This window comes from Papilio xuthus, unplaced genomic scaffold, assembly GCF_000836235.2.
Source record: "Papilio xuthus unplaced genomic scaffold, Pxut_1.1 DF825783.1, whole genome shotgun sequence".
NCBI classification, from domain to species: domain Eukaryota; kingdom Metazoa; phylum Arthropoda; class Insecta; order Lepidoptera; family Papilionidae; genus Papilio; species Papilio xuthus.
Window position 1 is genome coordinate 2,296,033 of NW_013532866.1, and position 17,845 is coordinate 2,313,877.

A 17,845-nucleotide genomic window follows, 5' to 3' on the forward strand; every position below is an offset into this window, starting at 1 on the left:
TATGTGTTCTGCATCACAGAGCTATAGACATAATAAGCAAAACATGACTAAGCAGATACCAAAAATACATAAAGCATTTTATCTCTGTTGCATCAAAGATAACAGACGACGTAATGTTTGATGCAGAGATTTAGGTCTTAAAAACCATCAGTAAGAGATCTAAATTTGATATGTTTAAAATCTAACCATAAATTACAAGAAACAATTCCAAACAAGCAACCCAGCTGTTTACTGATCTTTTGTTCTGTTCGTATCATTACCAGGCCACAACACGAGCAATCGGAGTAACACACGGTCCATTAGGAACTTAATACTAAGAATTCTCAGACTCAGTGGTTAATGAATGCTCGTAAAACGGCATTATCGTAGTAAACTAACCCAGCTAACATCAAGCAATTGTCTGCGAGTTTACATAGTTGAAATAGATAAACACAATTAATCTAACTCCATGTAATCATTGTCAATGTTCAATTTATTACAATATTAATGGTTGACTAATCGACCGTGTTAATGGAATTAATAAAAGCCTGTAACTGAATGTTCGCTGATAATATAGGACTCTGTTTAATTTGTTTCTAAATATAAGATTTGTTAAACCTTTGATAGCGGTACGTTCGATTCATTAGTTATCTTTTAACTAATCTTAAAATGCTGTTTAATGCTTCTTTTATGTTAGAAAAGACATCAAGAGGGTCAAAGTTATCTTGTTGTTTTAGGTAATAGCTTAATCTACTGTTTCCATTAAACTTTATTTTATGCGGGAACCGAAAGTTTATGGAACAATAATAATTAGCTAAAAGGAATTGATATATTTTTCTTAATGTTATGGTAATGGATTTGATAAAAAGAAAAATGAAAACAACATCAAGTTGTAAAAGTGAGTTGTGTAAAATACCCAAGATAAATATTTGTTGGACCAAAATATACTAACCGACACTTAATTCTGAGTCTTATTTGAATAGTAATAGAAATAAATTTACCTCAGCAGCTGGTTTTCCTCCTACAGATACACATTCCAGATCAATTTCTTGGTCTTCAACAGCTTGAAGTATAGGACTTTGCAGTATCCTCGGCGGCTCTGGAGGGACGAGTACTGTCAGTCTGGCATATCTTGATCTGATCGGTGGTTCACCTTATAGAAAATAATGGTTCATGTTAATTTGGTCAAGTTAACAAATTTAGTTATGCGCATGCCTTTTTGTTTTCTATACTAGAGAATAAAAAGGTTAAGATTTTATTGTTGATAATTGGTTCTTACAGTGAAGGAAAACATCTTTATGCAAACTGCACTGGACCAGTGTAGTTGATTATGGCCTAGTCACCCCTAACATAGGGGTAAGCTCTGAGTCTCTAAATGAGGAGGTATACTGAGCTGATGGTGAATGATGATGATAAATTTTTTAAAATCTGATGCTTTGATTTGGTGGTCATAGTGGATAAAACCACGAAATCCGTCCCAAACATTTACTAAGCTATAGGATGCCTGTTAACGTAATCAGCTAGTCTAAGAGGTTTTTGAAATAGATATAAATAAGAGAATTTATTACGATTGAATCCGTACAATTTCCAACGTAATGCGGAACCCCTTAAAGGAAATTCCAAGATTTATTTTCGTATATCAATTCGCGGCTACGGCTGTAAATCTGGCTTCCGCAAGAAACGCATTGATTGGAAAAGTTTCAAAGGCATTTTTTCACAAATTTCAAAGAAAGTAATAGATTTTGATAAAGAATTATCAAGACTTATGTAATAATTATATTATAAAAGTTACAAATAAATTTTTGTGTTGTAATCTTCAAAATATAGATAAAAAAAAGTATTCACAACCCTGTACTCGACTCAACACAACTATGTTCAATATCTTAAGGGTGTCTCTATCAGAAACTCGAATCCCTTAGTGTATATTTTAACAGTGGTAGAGCCCGCTTTAACATCTTCGCACGAATCAGCCCGGCTCGCCTGGTGAAATACCACGACGAGAAGACGGGCGTGACGTGGAAGCAATTCCGCGTTTCGTCTGATGAGTGTGCATCCCGGAGGCCAAAATTAATCCTCTTTCCCTTCCCACCCTTTTTCTTATAAGGAAAGGCTGGGAAGTGGAAGTGGACTTTCCGGATGAGAGGATGTGGAAAGGGAAAATATTTTCTTTCTGTGCATCCTCTCCTCCGCCGATTAAATGTAGGCAACGCATGCAATTGCGTATGTCTATGGGCAACGGTCGCTTCGCTATTTCAGCGATTTCAGGTGACCGCTCGCTCGTTTGCCACCTTATGATATAAAAAAAAATATTTAGTACGAAAAATCTACACTAAGCAATTGTAAATAAACTTTAAAGGATTCTAAATGCGACAATAAGTAACAGATTTTGATCACAGAATTTTCAATGAAAACACGAACAAGGACATGATTCCAATTCAAGCAAATTCACCAGTTTCGACTTTTCTAATAACTTAATTATTTTGAACTGATTCAAACTTTAGTGGGATTCAAAGTCGCTGACTAAAACTCTACTAAATACAATATTAACTGATGTTCATAGAGCAGAACAAGACGAATTTAAACAGGGCACTACAAAGTCAAACAACAGAAAGTTGTAGCTTGCAAACAGTGTGACAACTATCTTGTTTGTCCTGCGGCTTATTCCTCTCTCGTGTTTCTAACTTTGTATATTTTATTTAAATGGCTAAAGTAATTAACGATACAGAATTATTTATAACAATTTTATAAAGCGGTCCTGTTTCACGTCGGTGGCTCAGGGGTTAGGCAGTTGACTTGTAATCAGTCCCGGATCTGAATCCCACTATGCAATAATGTGTTTTTCGATAAACATATGTACATTTATCCGACGTCCTTACGGTGAAGTAAAACATTGTGATGCAACCTGGACATATCTGAGAAGAAATTCAAAGATATGAGTGATCACGTTTAGTGAGCTGATGATGATGAAACAAAATGACCATTCCAGAACTTATATTGGTAAGGTTTCTGTAGTGGAAACGGATTGTACAACCAAAAGTCTCGTTGGTGAAGTTCTTTTGTTTTTGCCAGTGAAAAGTTAAGCATTTTTTTAATGTTCATTCATTCAGATATCCAATGGTGGTTTAAACTTTTTAATACTTGCCTTTTGGCTTATCGTTTTGGAATTGAAAATTTCAAATCCTGCCTATGAACATTTGGCGTTCACAAAAAGTTTCCCGATGTTTTGTATTGAACTTTTCCATTTTCCATATTGACGAGATTTTCGTTTGTTTTAACAAATATTGTTCCACGGAAATGAATTTTTGACTTCCTATCTCCAGTTTATATTTTCGATCTATAATAACTCATACAATAGATAGATTTATAGACGAACTGGCCACCTATTTACTTAAAAAAATCTGACGTAATAATTAACCTTTCATGTTTTGTTACTTGCAACTTTTAAAACATTATCTTTGTTAAGTGTGACGTTAATTAAGACTACTAGTCGCCAGCGACTCTGTCTGAGTGAAATTAAAAACAAAAACACTTTATAGTCTATGTATTCTTCCAGGCTATGTTCTACAACTATGCGAAATTTTAACTGTCTCCAAAATTCGGTTTTCACTGAAATTTTGTATCCTATGCCTGATATGACTAAGCAAATTATATATAGGCAGCAACCTGAACATTAATTAAAAATTAAGCTGCACTAAGTATCAATACATGTCCCTTAGTGAACTCTTTCGATAAACAATTCATGCAACTTATATCTTGGGAGCTGCTTCGGCAGCTGACGCAGGCGAGGTCGCGGACGAAAGCGCAAGCGTGTCCGTGGCCTCGCCATGGTGTGTAGGAGGAACAGAGGGGTTTAGTGGGTATGCTTTCCATCCGGAAGAGAATCCCACATAACTACCGCGTCCCCCCCCTGGGCGCGGAGTATGCATAAAAAAAGGCAACTTATATTTGTTCAAATTTCACTATCTGTAGGTAACATTAATAAAATTTGATTCGTAATATATTTAAGACAATAATTATTCTAGTTTCATACCAACAGACAAGCTTTTAGTTTGGATTTAGCGTTATAATGAAATTACACGGCGAGTTTAGTTCTGTGGTTGTGATGGTGGATAGTAAAACATGAGAGAACATTGAAGCATATTCAAACTAAAATAGAGCGTACGCTGAAAGTTGAAGAGATAAAATCGTAAATTATAGTTAAACGTACAGTTTGAAAAGTTTCAATTTAGGCTTCATTTAACTTTTTAAATAACCTATTACCGTAGCTTAAACTAGTTATTGCTTACGCTTCGTTAAGTACTAGCTATTGCCCGCGACTTCGACCGCATGGAATTAAAAATAAATTTAGTAGCATATGTGTTCTTCCACACTATGTTCTGATCAGATGGATGAATGTTTATTTGAAGATATCTACAGAACGGCTCAACGGATCTTGCTGAAATTTGGCATGGATGTAGAACATACTCTAGATGAACAGATGAGCTACTTATTTAGTTATTTTTTTTAATTCGCGCGCGACAATTAGTACATACATTGATAAAACTGTAATCAAATAATCAATGAAATTATTTACAATTATATAGCGAAGTAAATCTAAAATACAGTTAAGTGTAATCGATATAAATTAATGTTCCAATTAAGGTTGAGTAAGCAGATACAAGTTTGACCAGTGATGGCCGGCTTAACGAGTTATTATGCTAATAAACTGGAGCTGTATAGACGAAGCTATAGTTAATCTAATGAGACCGTTTTAAAAATGACGCACCAATTTTATTACTTTAGAATTAAGGTTAGAGCGTCGGTGGCTCAGTGGTTTCAGCACTTGACTTGTAATCTGCAGGTCCTAGGATCGAATCCCGCCATGCACCAAGGTGTTTTTTAATTTTCGATTTACACATGCACATTTATCCGACGTTCTTGCGATGAAGGAAAACATCGTGATGCAACCTACAGTTATCTGAGAAGAAATTCAAAGATATGTGTGTAGTCAACCAACCTGCACTTGGCCAGCGTGGTTGACTATGGCCTTGACACCCCTAACTTAGGGTAGGCTCCGAGCCCCTCGGTGGGGACGTATAGTGAGCTGATAATGAGAATTAAGGTAACTGTATATGTTTCATAATTTTCTAATTAAAAGCAAACTTAATGAGTAGCTTTCCAGACTATGCCTGATTTAAAATATCCTAATATTCTTAAGGTTCCGTACATCGAAATGAAAAAAAAACAATCCTAATAGGACCACTTTGTTGTCCGTCTGTCTGCATGTCAAGACTCTTTTTCTCAGGAACGCGTGAGGGTAGTTGGAATTGATTTTTTCATAAGAACCTTTTCCTGGTAGTAAAAATAATAATAGCCTACTGCTTAAATCGATCCCCCTGTAGTTTCTCTTAGTTCCTTTTCTAAATGTGACCATCTTACTAATATTATAAATGCGAATGTTTGGATAGAAGGATGGATGTTTGCTGGAAGATATCTCCAGAACGGCTGAATGGATCTTGACAATTTTTTTTTATTCCGATCGGACTGACTCGCGGGCGATAGCCAGAGTTATAATAATTCGATAACAACAAAACGAGTTACATCTCTTAGAAGATATTATATTTTCAAAGAGATCTTTGTCGCACTCCAAATATAAAAAAAAAACTTTTCGATAGTATTGCAATGTTGCAGATAATTGTCGGATCCTAGATTTTACATCGCAGCGCCATTGTAAATTCAAAGTTATTGTCATTTGAAGTTATGGTAGTAAAATGAGAGAATCCGACGTACCGTCTTATCTCGGGGGCGTCGTAAAAGCTGAGTGAAATTTCACAACGAGCTTTGTGCTTGTGAACTATTCCAGACGTTAAATTTCCAGACAGATTGCTTGTAACGTATTGCAATGCATCTACCAATTGCCTTGTTGGTGTACTGTTAAACTTATTTATAGATACGGCTGCACTAAAATTCGTCTAATATTTGTATATAAGAAAGCAATGGAAGTATATTGGCTACAAAGTTAGAGGAAGACCAAAGAAAGTATGGAATGTGTGAATGGATATTTTTTTTTTATATCAAAAGGTGGCAAACGAGCAATCGGCCACCCGAAATCGCTGAAAAAGCGAAGTGACCGTTGCCCATAGACATACGCAATCGCATATGCGTTGCCTACCTTTAATCGACGGAGGAGAGGATGCACAGAAATAAAATATTTTCCCTTCCCATGCATCCTCTCATCCGGAAAGTCCACTTCCACTTCCCATCCTTTCCTTGTAAGAAAAAGGGTGGGAAGGGAAAGAGGACTAAATTAGGCCTCCGGTACGCACACTCATCAGACGAAACGCGGAATTGCTTCCACTTCACGCCTGTCTGTCTTTTATATGTGTAAGAAGGTGATTAAGGCAGATAGAGATGTATGGAGTACATACTATGCTGATTGTAAGGGCAAGGTTTGATGATGATGAGATGATAGAAAAGGTTGTCTGAATAATTATACATGCGAATGTTTGGATGGATGTTTGTTTGAAAGTATCTCGAGAACGGCTTTATGGATTTCGCTGGAATTTGGCATGGACGTAGAACATAGTCTGGAAGAACAAAGACTACTAATTGAGTTACTTTTAATTCCACGCTGATGGAGTCACTGGTTGATATTAAAGTATACCTACTATGAATTCTTATTGGTTTTTTTTTTGACGCGTTTAATGCCAGTCCTAAACAACTTTGTAATCATTCAACAATTTGCAAGTCAGAATACTGAGGACAATACGATTGTTTCAGCAGAATAAAGTTTATTATCGCAACGGAATAAAATAACCTCCTTCTATGTTAGTTGGGACTTAGTACACGTGTCACGTTTACACGAAATGTACTATAAAGATGTTGCTTGCTTTATTGGGACGTGGTAGACGATTCTTTCCATAATATGTCAAAGAAAATAGTGTTTGAATTAATGGGTAGAACGAATTTGTTAACATGAAACATCAAAGGTTGAATTTGTATTAATTTTAATATTACAAATTGGAAACTTTAGATGGATGGTTTTATAGAAGGTATCTTCGGTAGAACATAGTCTGCAAGAAGACATAGACTACTTATTAGTAGTCTAATTCCTGGCGGACAGAGTCGCAGGCGACAGCTAATAGACAAAATAACATTGAATCTTCAACGACTACTCTTAATAAAGATTTAATTGATTATTTATAGAGGTTAAATCCAGTTTTTTCAGTGAGCAACAAAGAAATAATTTGCTTATCCGAGCAAAGCCGAGGGACTAGTACTAATATCCGAAAACCTTTATGAAGCAATATCTATAAGTAAAATGAACGTATTTAAAAGAAACTAAATAGCTCTTGTAATAATATGAAAAAAAAATTGACAGTTTTTGTTTTATTTGTAGCAAGAAGAATATTTTCAAACGCAGCAAATATCAAAGAACACATGGTAACTAAGTCATAGCTAAGTTGGTACTATTTTTAGAAAGTCTATGTCTGATGTCTACTAAATTGATGTTTAAATTATTCAGTGTTAAAAGGGCACATCTCATTTGTCGACTATACCTACAACGGCATTCCCCCTGTCATATTTCGGGTTTCAAAACGGTTAGGATTTCATTGTATGAACTTTTTCATGGCTTCCCTAACTGATTATTAGTCATTCTATGCTAAGGTGAAGTTGACGCGTGCATTAAAAGTATTGTAAAAATTGTTTGGTCTTTGAAAATGTTTGTTATCTACACTCATAATATTTATACTTTTACGTATTTGAAGTCGATTGTTAGAAGATTTTTATTGACTTTAACACGAAAATTATTTAAATCTTTCTTAACTTTTTTTTTTCTAGAGAGGAATGCTCTATGCATACTCCGCGCCCCGAGAGGGACGCGGTAGTTATGTGGGATTCTCCTCAATAGCGAAGGCATACCCACTAAATCTCTCTGTTCCTCCAACGCATCGGGACGGGGCCACGGGCACGCTTTCGCTCTCGTCCGCGACCAAATCTTTCATAACTGGAGTGACGCAGCGTCTCAACTTTCAACGATTCAGCGCCGTCCCAACCCAGTCCCGGACATGCAGGACATCTCATAGCTCTTTGTAATATTTAATAATAATTACAGTTTTTTAAGACATATGAAAAACGATTTTATGAGTCAAATTATATACTTTGTGTTCAACTTATCTGTGCCACCTTAAGGCAGAAGACATCATGATTTGATGAACTTGCAATCTACCACTGTTACAATATTTCCAATCCGTTAGCATCAGACCTTATAAAAAATGTGAATATACTTTAGAGGTAAAACTGAAATATGAACATAAAATAAGTTTTAACTTTTTTATACCAGAAAATGTTTCGCCAAATGATATTATTTCAGTCTCAAAGACTGCAGCTATGAGACGACTGTCACATTTTATTTACAAAGTCGAGCGTGACTCATCCTATCTTTGACTATAAAGAGACAGGACCCACCAAAACGCTCATTCCCTTCTAATAATTACAAAATTTACTCGTGTGCTCGTGTGTGTTGATTCTTGAGTCTACGCGTTACCATGGACATGTATTTGCCATTAATCCCGTGACAAGCAGAGTTTATTTAGTAAAAGGTCGGCGTTGTGCTTAGTCCATTTCTCTGTATTCAAAGCATTTTATTTATAGAGTCACCTCTCCCCGACTGTCCGTCGTAATTAACAGAAGTTAGGGCTGCGAAATGAAAAGTCTTTTACATTTCTTTCACAGATTAAAAAAACGCAAATGACTTTGTTGTGTTTTAATGCTACACAGTTATTAGATAGGTAGCTTACTGGCAACTCGGCGTCGCCTTTTAAAAAATATACAAAGTGCAACCTAATAAAATATTCTATACCTAATAATCTAACACAGTGATTCTCAATTAGTTTTTGTTGCGTACCACTTCAAAAAGTACTTCGAACCTGCGTACTCTTTACTGTAGCAATCACACTAATATTAATTGCGAAAGTTTGTGAGTGTGTTTGTATGTTTCTTACTTCTTCACGCTCAAACCATTCGACCAATTGGATGATGAACATAATAAAGACGATAACGAAACACCGATTAGAAATATGTTATTAAAACCAGATATATCCGAGGTCCTAATATCTTATTAATGTATAAATATTTTCAACTATTAATATGAAAAACACGCATTTCTTTTTTATAAGGGCAAACGATTAGATGGCCTAATATCAGTTAATACGACGCCTATGCGGGGTTCGACAAAATGCATTCGCTTCGAAGGGATTCCATAGCGAACTTCAAAAATGTATGGAATGACGCGTGACAATCACGTGGCTTATCTAACGTTTTTGAAGTTCGTTATGGAATCGCTTAAAAGCGAATGCATTTGTCTAAACCCCATTGTCATCTGCAACACTAGAGTAACCAAGTTTAACCTTCAAACATAGGCTAGATGAGCTCTAGGATAATTCTTAATGTTATTCCACATTTTAAGTAAGTAAGACTTTTTATTTGTGCTAGTGGTCTCCCATTGGACTAAATTTGACCATAATATACACTATTTATTACTTCTTTTTCATAAATAAACCTGCACTTCTGCTCATTAACTTTAAATCAAATACCAAATTGCATCAGTCCCCGCACTTATTCTAAAAGGACTACAAATTAGCTTCAAGTATCAATACGATGAAATCCCAATATAATTATCAAAATAACTCATCGAATTTATCTTAATAATTAAAACAAGTGTAATAATTTAACGCGCAAGTAAAACTTGTCTAATAAATCTCGGTCATAACAACCCTAAGTCCCCGCACATGTTGTCCTCATAACCCTAAATAAACTGTAGGGACAAAAAACAATTACCAAACAGGGGACTGTTTCGAGATATTAGTAGACAGGGACGCGTGACGGATTGTTAACAATTAAACTGAGTCATCATCAGAGTGAGTCGTCATTTTAACAGTGGTAGAGCCCGCTTTAACATCTTTGCACGAATTGGCCCGGCTCGCCCGGTGAAATACCATGACCACACAGAAGACAGGCGTGAAGTGGAAGCAATTCCGCGTTTCGTCTGATGAGTGTGCGTCCCGGAGGCCTAACATAGTCCTCTTTCCCTTCCCATCCTTTTTCTTATAAGGAAAGGATGGGAAGTGGAAGTGGACTTTCCGGGTGAGAGGATGCATGGGAAGGGAATCTGTGGATCCTCTCCTCCGTTGAGTAAAGGTAAGCAACGCATATGCAATTGCGTATGTCTATGGGCAACGGTCACTTCGCTATTTCAGCGATTTCAGGTGGCCGCTCGCTCGTATGCCACTTTATGATATAAAAAAAAATCATCATCAGCTCACTATACGTCCCCACTGAGGGGCTCGGAGTCTACTCAAAGTCACGGGTGACTAGGCCATAGTCAATCACGCTGGCCAAATGCGGGTTGATTAACTTCACACATATCATTGAATTTCTTCTCGGATATGTGCAGATTGCATCACGATGTTTTCCTTCACCGTAAGAACGTCGGATAAATGTACATATGTAAATCGGAAATCGAAAAACACATTGGTACATGGCGGGATTCGAACCCAAGACCTGCAAGAGCCACCGACGCTTTGAGAGACTACTGGTTTTAAACAATGCTAAAATATATGCGCTTTTAAAAGTATCCTGAACAAATCTATGCAAACACTGTCGCCTGCGACTCCGTCAACGCTAAATTAAAATTGTTCTCCGGACTATGTTCTATTATACATGTGTGCCAAATTTCATCAAAATCCGTTCAGCCGTCCCGGAGTTACCTTCAAACTAACATCCATCCATCCATCTTATCTTGCGCATTTATAATATTAGTAAGAAGTAAGATTGTAAAGCGTATAAGTGTTTATTTCTTTAGGTAAACACACACAACATTATTTTAAACTATCGCCAGCGACCTCCGTCCGGGTGGCATTAAAAGTAAACTTAATTAGTAGCCTATGTGTTCTTCCAAATTTCAGCCAAAAATTTCATCGAGATCCCTTCAGCCGTTCGGCAGTTACCTTCTAACATACATCCATCCATCTAAAATTTCATATTTATAATATTTGTAAGATCTCTCCGCATTATACTACGCTAAAATTTCTTACTCAATTACGTATCTTTTGTCTAATATACTATACTTAGTTTATATAACTACGACCTAATCACCCCTAACTTAAGGTAGACTCCGAGCCTCTCAGTGGGGACATACAGTGAGCTAATGATGCTATACTCATTCCTTACTTATTCCCTTTGTTTAACACCTGTTTAAACTTTTTTTTTAAGATATTCAAGTAAATATTTGTGTACATAAGTATTCCTCAGGCATCCCCTCAAAGGAATATCCTAGAACACGACGTCAGATTATTTCCCTTTGAACATCATTTGGACGTTATATATTTTATTTAACCGATATCAAAGAAACATTTTTCTAATATCTCTTTTTGATAAAGATAACTTTATTTCATATATTGAATATTTACCTTATTCGAAATACTAAAAAAAAGGGAGTATTTAATTAAAAATATATAAATGTTGTGAATAGGCCCGAAACAAGTTGATACACCGGACTACGCGTTAGTACATCGTTAGTTTGTTATTTCACTTTTTTTAATAAGAATAAAAGGGATGACAGTATATACTTATAAGAGGGTGTCGACAATGGAAACCCACAGTAAGAGACAGTAACGTAATCATCTTCCCGACGGTTAGGGTAAACGGCCCAGGTTTAGTCCACCAAAGATTTTAATTATTGTTGTCATCTTCAACGTTTTCTACCTTTCTCTTTTTAGACCTACTTCTGATGTACTAGCAATGGTGATGTCATTCGACAAATAAATCGCATAACAAATAAATAATATCACAACTTTTTCAAGGATTGGAATAAGTTGCTTAGGTGTAAGCTTGTTTTTTCGCCTAGTTATAACGTGGGCATCTTCAAGATTAGGGTGAATAGGCTAGTATATGCCATCCTTCGACCACATCACTAACTAGACAGTTACTAGTTCTAGAAATAGTTTTTTTGCTATAAAAAAATAAAATAGCTTACCCCTAGGACCTGAACTGACTTGACATTGATATGTAGCGTCATCCTCCAATGCAACTTCTCTGATATCCAAGGAATAATCGCCTGTGAACAGAAAAAAATATTACTAACCGTGGGTTTCTGAGACCAAAATATTAATAATATTATAAATCCGAATGTTTATATGGATGGACGTATGTTTGAAGCTATCTCCGGATCTCGCTGAAATTTGGCATAGATGTAGAACATAGTATAGAAAAACATGTAGGCTACTTATTAACTTTTTTTTGATACCGCACGGATGGAGTCGCGGGCGACAGCTACTCTCTATATATAAAACGTATTTTCATCCCTGTCATTACCTTTGAAACACTGAAAACAGGGATAACAATATGTTTTAGTTATGTGTTAACTGAACAAAACAATAATGTACCCATATAATACGTTCCAAATAAAAATGTGTAAGATGTTTTATTGACAGGGACATTCCGATTTGAAATATATGACGTCACAATATGGCGTACATGCACACTATTATTTGAAAAGCATTATAAGATTGAATCAAACTGCAAAATAACAAATTATTTGATGTAAATTTGCGAGCGAAATACAGTTGTTTTACTAAGCAGATGTATGTAGTACTCGACTCGCGACACCGTCTGCGCGAAATTAAAAAAAAACTTTTTTTTTATATCATAAGGTAGCAAACGAGCGAGTGGCCACCTGAAATCGCTGAAGTAGCAAAGTGACCGTTGCCCATAGACAAACGCAATTGCATATGCGTTGCCTACCTTTAATCGACGGAGGAGAGGATGTACAGAAAGAAAATATTTTCCCTTTCCATGCATCCTCTCATCCGGAAAGTCCACTTCCTCTTCCCATCCCTTCCTTATAAGAAAGGGGTGGGAAGGGAAAGAGGACTAAATTAGGCCTCCGGGACGCACACTCATCAGACGAAACGCGGAATTGCTTCCACTTCACGCCTGTTTTCTGTGTGGTGGTGGTATTTCACCGGGCGAACCTGGCCAATTCGTGCGAAGATGTTAAATAGTAGCATATAAACTTAATTAGTAGCCTATGTGTTCTGCCAGACTTTGTTCTATATTTATACCAAATTTACAAACAATAATAGTATTAATAGTAAGATATTTATTAGTTTGTTACAAAGAAAATCTAAATGTTTTAGGCAAAAGCTGTCTGGGAATTCCAAATCGATACTGGTAGTTGAAATTCCTCTTTTTTATATCGATTTCTTAACTGTATATCGTATTATTCTTTTCCTTATACTATATTCGGACATTTATGAGGGTAATTAATATTCAAAATGGTGTCTGTTAAAAATAAATTAGGCGCCATTATCAATCTCACTACACCGTGTGTGGGTGTTTGTCGATAGCATATCAAGGAACATTTTTTTAGTGTTAATGTTTAGTTTATATATGAATAAATAAATAAATTCTTAATAAATGAAATGTGAGCGTCGGTGGCTCAGTGGTCAAGCACTTGACTTGCAATCTGCAGGTCCTTGGTTCGAATCCCGCCATGTACCAATGTGTTTTTCGATTTCCGATTTACATATGTACATTTATCCGACATTCTTACGGTGAAGGAAAACATCGTGATGCAACCTGCACATATCTGAGAAAAAATTCAAATATATGTGTGAAGTCAACCAACCCGCACTTCGCCAGCGTGGTTGACCTAATCACCCTTAACTTAGGGTAGGCTCTGCGCCCCTCGGTGGGAACGTATAGAGAGCTGATGATGATGAAATGAAATGTAACAAAAGACTGGTAAAGATTTCAAACTGAATAACGTAAACATATGTTCCAATAGCTTTATAGTTAGACGCACAGACTACCAATGTGGTAGTGGATTCGAATTCTTTCCGTTATTATTTGAAACTAGCTGTCGTTTGCGACTCCGTCAACGCTGAATTGAGTTTTTGGTCAAGCACTGATTAATTCAATATCTTATAAATGCGAATGAAATGGATGGATGGATGTTTGAAGGTATCTCCAGAACTTTTGAATGGATCTCGATGAAATTTGGCATACATATCTGTCATAGTCTGGAACAACCAATAGTCTACTAATGATGATTTTTTTTCCGAACGGACGGAGTCGCGGACGACAGCTAGTAACAATAAAAAACCTTCATTAGTAGTCTACGTGTTGTTTCAGGCTACGCCTAAGCAAGATCCATGTAAACGTTCTAGATATATCTTCTAAAAAACATCCTTCCATCCATCCATCTGTCCAAACATTCACAATTATAATTTTTTTTTTATAAAATATTAGCAGATTTTTTTTGTAAATTTACTAGTATTTCTTTTACCATTCCAATTAATATCTAGGCTTGTGCTAGGATATGGTTTACTACAATAGTCGAATGGCGGGTTTCGAACCCCTGACCTCGTGATCGGAAATCCGTAACCTTAACTTATTATATTACTTAAACAGTTTCAATAAATTTAGCTAATTATTTCAAACATAACCTGTTATTTTTTTTTCTAAAAGAAGATTACTTAAGCCATTAATTAACAATGTAAATATATCTAGTTTCATTTGATATTAGTGAAATTAATATCATATTATATGAGTCATTTTTATTACAATCCTCGAGTCGAGAAGCACAAAGTCAACATAGTTAAGGAAGCAAGACACTCCGAACACGATAGTCTTGTCTGGCTTATTTTAGTTTCGTGTAATAATTTTAGATTTAGCTTTGTCTTACTAACTTAAAATGTTAAAGCTTTAACGTTAAATGTCTATATACAAACCGTTTATTATGTTATTTACTCACGTGTAATTAACAAACTCGTGTACATAGCAGACTGATATTCAAACATGTATGAGAAGAATCATATTAATAAGAATATTATAAATCCGAATGTTTAGATGGATGGATGTTTGTTTGAAGGTATCTCCAGAACGGCTGTATCGATCGAAATTTGGTATATATATATAGTTTGAAAGAACATGAAGGCTACTGATTAAGTTTTTTTTTTTAATTCCGCGTGGACGGGGTCGAGGGCGACAACACGCCTTTTCCAACTATAACATGATGAAAAGATTAAGAAAATAATGTCTTCTTCAGTAAGAGAAAGGATACAAATTCTAATCTTAATATCAAAATAATTTACCCAAACACAATCAATACAAATTAAATTAATTAAATTCCCGCAATACATCGATTACAAAACTAGTCTCTGGCAAATAATAAAAACGGTGCCTGAGCTGGCACGTCAAACATAAGAATACACTCCTTCCCGACGTGCCAACTCAAATATCAGTTAGTGTCTTACCTTCTTCATCGCTTCCGACCATTTTATATCTCTCGTAGCCAGTGAGATGTCTATGAGTTCCCAAACCGAAGTCATCTTTGGTCCATTGCAGTTGCCCCACTTTGCCTTCCACCCTACAGGGTAGAGTCACCCTGGATCCGACGACTGCACTCTGTAAACATTTTTATACATTTAGAAAGAAAGACAGCTGTACAGAAGATACCTTCCATAAACATCCATCCCATCTATCCATCAATCTATCTAAATGTTCGCATTTATAATATTAGTAAGATAAGGTAAAATTGTGTTTAAAATTAAAAGTTAAGAATTTTTCATAAACTCACATGAACGCAGACGATATTATGAATTAAAAATAACTAAGTTTCATTTTGAAGTTATCTTCAACAATAATTTTGATTATATATATCACTTTACGATTTCAAAGAACTTAACATTTACTTAACCAAAGTAAGGTAGAAAAGAAAATGCAAAGTTAATTTGAAATTACGAAATATAAAAACATCAAAGAATAAACAGTCAAAATATCATAGAGTAAGCATTCGAAATATCATAGATTAAAAATCATTGAATCTTTGTACACAGATGTTACCGTTTGGTATTTATTAAAAATTATTCTTTGATTAGTATAAATTTTTGTGTTTTAATCAAAGTTGTAGATAATAATTATAATGGAATAAGCTTTCTCTGGGCAATTAAGAGAAAAAAACATGACAAATTGGCGGCAAACGACTATAGTAAAAGGATTTAGTGAAAGGCGCTAGTGAGCTGTCACAATTTAGTTTGAATTTACCATTGGGTCAGTTAAATTGTAGGATATATGAAACGACACACATCTTGTCACACTTTTTTGATATTAAACACAACCATCTTATTAATATTATAAATGCGTAACTTTAGATGCATGCATGGATGTTTATTTGAAGGTATCTCCGGAACCGCTGAACGGATTTTGATGAAATTTGGCACAGATGTAGAACATAGTCTGGAAGAACATATAGACTTATTATGTTTTTTAATTCCGAGCGTACAGAGTTGCGACAATAAACAATAGTTAGTCAAAGTAAAATCTTCGATCTATACCAAAAATCAAAGTTGCTACCAAAGTTTGGAATATTAATAATGTTGCCATAAATCAAAGTTTTCCTCAGAAAAAAACCTATTTAATAAGCTCGGCCAATATTATTCTTTATGTAGGCAAACTGGAGTTGACATGAATGGTATGTATTGAAAATAACCAAGGATATTAAAAATTCCTTGCCTCAAGCGCTGTTCGCTTGAGATTCTCTTTTCTTTTTCTTCATCGGTTGATACGTACGAGTTATATTGGACTGTATTTATTCAGATTTATGTATAAACACAAATAATACCAAGATAATCGGTTTGTAGAAATATTGATGGAATGTTGCCAGTAATAAAAAGATTTTATATTGATAATAAAAAAAAAATTAAGACAATGAAAATGAAATATGTGGAACGAATTTATAGTTATGCATTTCTATGAAATACTAGCTGTTGACCGTGACTCCGTTCGTGATGACTTTGAAAAAAACTAAATTAACCTATGTGTTCTTCCAGACTACATTCTTTGTGTTTGCCAAATTTCATCGAGAGCCGTTCTCGTTCTTCAAACATCCATCCATCTAAACATTCGCATTTATAATATTTGTAAGATATAAAGATCGATGAACTTTGTTGGGCGAGGCATTTTGTTTGCGGTATAATTTATTCGCAAAATAACTCAAACAAGTAATTTACCCTCGTTAAAATTATTGGGATTTGTAGGAATATTTTAGATGTTAAGGATTTAATTAACGTTTTGATATAAGATTGGGTTAGGCCTATTTTATTAGATGGAATTATTCAAGTTTTACAAACTTACGAAAGTTTAAAACTACCTACGTATACAAATTAAGTTACACTGTGATCAAACCTTCATAAGCAAGAAACTAAGGTTAGAGAGACACCTCTATAAGCAAGAGAAGTCTCGCGGTCCCTTCGATTCTCGCATATCCAGGTTCGACTATATGTACCTATGTACTCGTACACTAACACGGATATCTTATTTCATACTATAAGTGCAAATGTTTTGATAGATGGATGTTTTTGTTTGAAGGTATCTCCGGAACGGCTGAACGGATCTCGATGAAATTTGGCATACGTATAGAACATAGCCTGGAAGAACACATAGGTCACTAATTAAGTTTTTTTAATTCCTCATTCAGGGATTCATTAGTATGAAATTACCACGAACTTTAGCCTCGTTTAATCGTTGCTAGTACATAGTTCTGTTAAATTTTAACAATTTAAATCTGAAAACTTTATAATTTGAAGTACTTCCTAGCAGTTAACAGTGAATTAAAAAAAAAACTTATTTATATAGCGATGTATTCTTCCAGACTATGTTCTATATGTGTGCTAAATTTCATCGACATCAATGCAACCGTTCTGGATATACATTCAAACATCCATCCATCCAAACATTCGCATTTATAATATTAGTAAGATAGTATATAAGTATGATTTACTATAAATTGTATTTACTCACCTGATCTTGCGGTTCAATAGCG

At 35.2% G+C, this 17,845-nt stretch overlaps 1 protein-coding gene across 1 annotated transcript in view; it reads right to left on the reverse strand.

The window, feature by feature from the left end:
* The window catches only part of LOC106125657 (irregular chiasm C-roughest protein), a gene marked incomplete at its 5' end in the record, with an annotated part of 37,234 nt that extends 19,393 nt beyond the window's left edge, over positions 1-17,841 (reverse strand). The window contains 4 exons of the mRNA XM_013322938.1: positions 981-1,132; positions 11,996-12,076; positions 15,279-15,429; positions 17,824-17,841. Of these exons, the coding sequence (XP_013178392.1) occupies positions 981-1,132; positions 11,996-12,076; positions 15,279-15,429; positions 17,824-17,841 (402 nt within the window). The remainder of the gene's footprint in view (positions 1-980; positions 1,133-11,995; positions 12,077-15,278; positions 15,430-17,823) is intronic.
* Positions 17,842-17,845: the final 4 nt, after the last annotated feature.